Source organism: Mesitornis unicolor, unplaced genomic scaffold, assembly GCF_000695765.1.
Source record: "Mesitornis unicolor isolate BGI_N332 unplaced genomic scaffold, ASM69576v1 scaffold34594, whole genome shotgun sequence".
Lineage (NCBI taxonomy): Eukaryota > Metazoa > Chordata > Aves > Mesitornithiformes > Mesitornithidae > Mesitornis > Mesitornis unicolor.
The window spans coordinates 1-6,277 of record NW_010178617.1 but is presented as its reverse complement, the minus strand read 5'-3'; the positions used below and the strand labels follow the sequence as shown (position 1 = coordinate 6,277).

At 54.8% G+C, this 6,277-nt stretch overlaps 1 protein-coding gene across 1 annotated transcript; it reads left to right on the top strand.

The window, feature by feature from the left end:
- Positions 1-1,546: 1,546 nt before the first annotated feature.
- HMCES (5-hydroxymethylcytosine (hmC) binding, ES cell-specific) lies at positions 1,547-4,059 on the top strand (the record flags this gene model as incomplete). The annotated part of the gene is made up of 5 exons (XM_010182523.1): positions 1,547-1,714; positions 2,041-2,157; positions 2,672-2,856; positions 3,265-3,457; positions 3,853-4,059. Coding segments are annotated over 5 exons (870 nt in total), but the record flags the coding sequence as incomplete, so codon positions are not given.
- Positions 4,060-6,277: the final 2,218 nt, after the last annotated feature.

The window sequence follows — 6,277 nt, the reverse complement described above, 5'->3', positions numbered from 1 at the left end:
CGTGCGTGGCAGATGTTGGATTTTCTAATTGCAAAGGTGTCTCTTCTCGTTAGCGATTACATTCCTAAGGAGGGTGAGGGATCCCGCATAGTGGTGTATTTTCTGCAACAACGTGTATAGAAGTGATTCACTTTGGTAGATTTTTTTTTTCCCCAGATGTCTCTAATTGCTCTGCTGGTTTTATTTTGTCTGAGACTTTTTAAATTTCATAACGCTGCTGAGTGTGTCCAGGTCGCACTGGTATGGGAGGGCAGAGAAAAAAATCTCAACTTCAGAGCTGTAGAAGAACCGCACACCTTTGGTGACCGTTACCCCGGCTAATTTAAGCCTCACCAGACCTGCCCAGGCAGCCTGAGCAGCCTGTACCGTTGGTTCTGCATCTCGTTCGGTTTCCGCATAAGAGGGCGTCTGGCAAACTACTGCTTTTTTGTGGTCAGCGGGGTGAAGCTGGGTGCACTCAATTGAAACATCCCAATCTGGGCACCCTCTGCTCTTCCTCCCTGGCCAGCGGGGCAGTGAAAGGTGCCACTGCACTTCGCAGCCGTTACCAGCACAGGGGGTGGATTGGGATGCTTTGGTGGGGCTGCTTTGGAGTGCTCTTGGGCATCCTTTGTGCCTTCCTTTCCTGCCCTGGGGTCCCACATCCCCCAGGAGCAGCCAAAAGGCTCATGGAGCAGACAATTACGGGGCTGGAAGCATGATACAGGTCAGAGGCGGGCACCTGCTCGGTTGTGCATCTCTGCTGGGACACAGGCGTGGTGTAAACCGCCCCTTTTTGCCACTCCTGACCTGTAGGAGGTTGTGGGAGACTTCACAGAACTGGGCACGTACACGTCCCTGTCTATATACACCTACAGTAGAGATACATGTGTACAGCTCCTGCAGTGATTTGGGAGTGAACGTCCCTGGGGCCTTGCTCGCCCCGGCTGTGGGCAGAAAGTGAGAGCGAGCTGGGGAGAAGTGAAAGCCACGAGCGTTTCCATCGTCCAAGCACAGATGACAGCAAACCACAAGGAGTGAAAGTGGACCAGGTCAGCAGAAATCACGTTATTCAAATGAAGGTGAGGCTCACACCCTGTGGGATGCTCGCTTTAAAGACGGAAGCTTTAGGGACCTTAGCACCAGCCCAACACAACTGTTTACTTGTGAGCTGGGGAGCCCGCGTGTCCGGGTGTTTTCCGCTGAAGGAAAACTGTGTTCGTTCCTCCAGAGAGTCATCGAGTGAGCCTCGCTGAGACACCTCGTTATCAGTTATTTATTCCTGCAAAATATTCTTGTGCTTTCTGCCGAAGTTAATTCTCACAGGAAAGCCGTTAAGAATATGTGAAGTGTTACAATTAGTGGCTATTTCTGTGTGGCTTGTGAGCAGCATCCCTGCAGAAGAGCGGAGGCAGATTTGGTGCTGGAGTGGCTGTGAGCCCTGGCTCGGCTCTTGGCAGAGATGTCAGCCTGTTCCCACCTTGCAGGGGGAGAAGGTGCTTCCATGAAACCCCTCTCTCAAGCTGCAGGGATGCTCGTGGTCCCTACGGCGTGGCTGTGACCTGAGGTCTTTCTCTGTCTTGTTCAAAAGGATGCCGACTCCTCCGAGCGGGTCCTCATGGACATGCGCTGGGGCCTGGTTCCCTCCTGGTTCAAAAAGGACGACCCCTCCAAAATGCCGTTTAACACCTCCAACTGCCGCAGCGATACCATGCTGAAGAAGTCCTCCTACAAGGTGAGTTGCTGCTCTTTTTGTGGCCAGCTTGAAGAGATCTTGGCAAAACCAGAGCTGAAGATGGCGAGTACCAGTCACCTTTTGCCTGCTGCACAGGGGATCCTCCTAAATGGGTCCTTGTACTGCAGAGCTGGCAGGTTTCTTTAAAACAGAAGAACCGATGAGTTTCTTCCTTGTGAAGCTCATCTTTCATCACAGCGCTGGGTGGTGGTATTTGTGCACCCGTGGGGCAGCGCAGGGAGGGAACGAGCAGGCTGGGTGCTCCCAGCAGCCCCTGTCCTCCTGAGGCTGCCGTTCACAGCTCACTTGTGTTTTCTCTTCCCCAGGGCGCTCTCCTCAAGGGCAAACGCTGCGTGGTCCTTGCTGATGGCTTCTACGAGTGGCAGCAGCAGAGTGGGGGAAAGCAGCCCTATTTCATTTACTTCCCTCAGAGCAAGGACACTGTGGTATGAAGTCCCTCTCCGTGTCTGAACGCTCATGTCCAGCTCTGAGCCTCTGCTCCCTCCCCCTTCCCTCCGTCTGTGTCCATCTCTGGGTGTCTCTGTTCCCCAATGGGGCTCCATCCCGTGGTGGGCTCGGCACCCCAGGGTCCCTGTGCAGCCGGTGGTTCTGGCCACCGTGGTCCCCTGGCTGTAAACGGTGCCACAGCGTCCCCGCTGTCACGCTTGGTGCTCCCCACACGCCGGATATTTGCATGGCTGGGCGATGTGTCTCACAGGGGACTGGGCCGGGAGTTTCACTACCTCTTTGCTTCAGCTGAGTCAGCGACTGGGGTGTTCAGAAGGGGACGAGGGCGCTGGCTTGCCTATGGGAAGATGAGGCTCCTGTTACCTCTCCTGGGCTTACCTCAAATCAGTATTAGCCCTCAAATCAGTGCAGTTCATGACTCAAATCCGAGTCGTTGACCTGCGTGGCACTGACAAGCCTGTGATGCTTCAGCTGTTCTGCATTGACCAGGCAATGGGGGCTTCTCTCCTGCAGACAGAGGAGAAGGAGAAAGATGAGGAATGGAGAGGCTGGAGGTTGCTCACCATGGCTGGGATTTTCGACTGCTGGGAGCCACCAGCGGGCGGAGAAACGCTGTACACTTACACCATCATTACCGTGGATGCCTCCAAGGACGTGAGCTTCATCCATCACAGGCAAGGGAGAGCGGGTTGGGGGTGCTGCAGGGCGGTGGGGGGGCGAGGGAGGAAAGCTGTGCCTTTAAACGCTCGTCTGGCAGCATGCAGGTGGGGAGCCCTGCCTCCTCCTGATGCCCTGGCAGACAAGCACTACATTACCGGCTCGTTTTGGGTGACTGGCTCTCGCCCTTTCCATAAATCACCATCTTTGTGCCCCGATGGGTGTCAGTTGGAGTTGGATTGCTCTCCACCCCACCAGGGCCTGGCAGTTAACACCTCCGCCTCTGCCCACGAAGCAGTGACCTGGGCAAAGCGAATGCATGCTCTGCCTTGCAGTTTTGTCCATTTCCCCCTGAGCTCCTTGCTGGCTTACAGGCTTGGCTTTTGCCTCCGCTGGGCTTTGTCTCTGACTGTCTTGTCCCCTAGGATGCCAGCCATCCTGGACGGGGACGAGGCCATCAGGAAATGGCTGGACTTCGCTGAAGTGCCCACCCTAGAGGCGGTCAAACTCATCCAGCCCACGGAGAACGTTGTTTTCCACCCGGTGTCCACTTTTGTCAACAGCATCCGCAACAACACGCCCGAGTGTCTCGCAGCCATAGAGCTGGGAGCCAAGAAGGTGAGTGCTGGTGAGGGCTTGGCAGGGAAGAGCTTGGCCGTGGTGACGTCCCTGAGCAGGGATGGCGCTGCCAGGCTGCGGGAGAGGGGGCGGCAGGCAGTGTCTGTGGGCCATGCCTGTGCTTGATGCTGGAGCGCAGAGCCCCGAACAGATTCCCTTCCCTCTGCTTCCAGAAATAAACCATCACCCTGTGCCAGGGTTTGTGTGCCAAATGAGGCAAATTCTATGTGAAATGGGGCTTGGAAGAAGCCTGTTCGCAGCAGCCTGGGGAACTTCCCGCAGATGTGCCTGATTGCAGGCAGGGCTGCTGCTCCAGCCTCCACATCCCACTCTGGACCAGTGCCCTGCTCTCGCCGTGCTTCTGACTTCTCTCCCGCTGTGTTTTGTCTCTCCAGGAGGTCAAAGCCACCCCGAGCAGCAAAATGATGCTGGGCTGGTTAAAGAGCTCCCAGGAGGGCTCTCCCCAGAAGAAAGAAAATGATTTGCCCAGGTGGGCAAGTCAGTTCATTCCCAACCCTTCGCCCAAGAAAACCAGCGCGGGTATCCTGCAGCAGTGGCTGGGGAAGGAGGGAGAGCCAGCTGCAAAGAAGCACAAGGCTTAGGCACCCTACAGGATGGCCAGCCGTCCTCCTCCCTCCTGATTTTCCTAAGCTGAATAAGGAACAATTTTTGGAAGGCTTTGCAGATGGCTGGTTTTCTTCAAGCCTCTCAGGTGTTGGTTTGATGTTCTAGGTTGTTGTCTCTGTTTTTCATGTTTTGTTAAAGGTTGGTGTTTGTCTTTAAAAGTTTTGGCTTTGTCTCGTGCTGGCGGGAGTGGATGTAACCTGTTGGCCTCCCTCCCTGGCAGTCACTCGTGCCAAGCGCAGATAAAGCCTTGAGAAGCGTCCCAGCCTGCTGGGGAGCAGTAGCTTCTGCCTTCTGACAGCGTTCACAGCTCACGTCTCCTGTTTTCTTTTCCCCTTTTTTTTCTTTTGGTATTAAACTGTTACCTCTTTTCCATTTAATTCTGTACTGATTCTGTACAAATTCCTTCTGAATACTCTCACCCTCAAAAGATGGCTGCAGCACAGAGGAATATGAAATAATACCAGGAGGAAACCCCAGGCTCAGGAAGCTCTGCCAGCGTCATCCAGCTGTGCACCAGCATTGCCACATGCATTTGGGGCTCTGAAACGGGGAAATATTAAGCGGTGCCTGGGAGGAGCTGGACTTTGGTTGGGTTTCCCTGCGGGCAGTGGGGTGGACCAACATGTCTTTGTCACGTTGTTTGTACAATCATTTTGTTAATGGGATTTGAAGACTTAGAGAGGATTTCCTTGATCTGTGGAGGGATGCACTCTGACTTGTTCATAAAGGTCATTCATTAAAGCCCAGATAACCAAAGTGCTGTTACAGAACAGCCTAGGGCAGTTGTTTTTGAGGTCAGGGATTTTGTAAACAGACAGATGTTATGGACCAAAAGCCTTACACAGCACCCTTGCTGCAAAGCAGTACTTTGATTTGTTTTGGAAAAAATAAAATGGGATTAACTGGTTGACTACGCAGTGCCCTTGTCCCTGTGCTCGTCCGTGTCCCCCTTGCCCACCGCAGCCCCGTTGCTCATGTTTCGCAGGCAGAGCTCGTGTCTCCTCTCCATCTGCTGAGGGTGAGTCCAGCTCCCTGCTGCTGAGCTCTCAGGGTCTTGGCAGGGCCGTGTTGCTGGAGCATTTCCATTTGCCAGTGGAAAATACTCCCTGGGAATTTATTTTGGGGCTCCTCTCGAATGATCTGTCCCTGGGAAGCTGCAGGGGTGGCTGTAGCTGGGGCTCATCCCTGGGGAGGAACAGTGGAGCCAGGACAGGAGCCCCAGGATGGGCACCCAGGGACACCTGAGCGCTGTTGGAGCCAAATCCATCTCTGAATCGCTCAGGTGCCACAGAGGTGACTAAAGCTCAGAAGGTCTCCTGGCTTACGGGAAGCTGGGGTGGGATTAGGATTTCCAGCTAGAAAGCCTGTTGCTGGCTGGTGCCTCATCGTTCCCACAGTGACCTGAGGCAAGAGGGTCACTGCTCAGCAGCTCCTGGCAGAATAAGCAGGTCCTGAGGCACTGGGGCTGTCACTTCGGTGCCTGTCCTTGCAGGAGCCATGAGGGAGGTTTCTGTCCCTGCCCAGCCACCACCCTTCAGGGTGAGCAGCTCGGCTGCCCTGGCCTGGTTGATGCTAGCTACAGATCAGGCTTTTCCAAAGGTCACCGGCTCATCTCAAATTCACTTCAGGTCTTCAGTTACTGTGGAGGGAGTGAAGATGCTGAGCATGAGTGGGGGATGCTCACCTTTCCCTGCTCTGGGGAACATAATCCTTCCCTTGGGGAGGCAGGGAAGATGCAAAGATGCAGGGTACAGATTATCTCCCTTCCAGGCTCTGAGCACCAGCAGCACAGAATAAAACTCCAACCCTGTACTGAGGAGGTGTTATTGCTGACCACCACCTCCTTTAAACTGGAGCCTGGCTGCTTACCCAACGCTGTTTGCTGTAGTTGCTCCTACCTGGCGAAGATATGACTGCATTTAACCCGGTGTGACCTGGCCTCAAAAGCCGGGTTGGGAGCAACTTTCCCCTTTGATGCACGATGCTCCGGCAGAGAGGGCAGCAGCCGCTGTGGATGTAGGGGGGCTGCTTTGAGGGGGAAGGAACACCCCGATGCGGGAGGAAACCCTACATTGGGGGGTTCCCTCCTCCTGGAGCATCCCCTTGCCCGCAGGCCCTGACACCCTCCCAAGAGAGGCATCCCGCTGTCCGAGGAGGTGGTTACAGGTTTGGGCAAGGCAAAAGGGGCAGGCG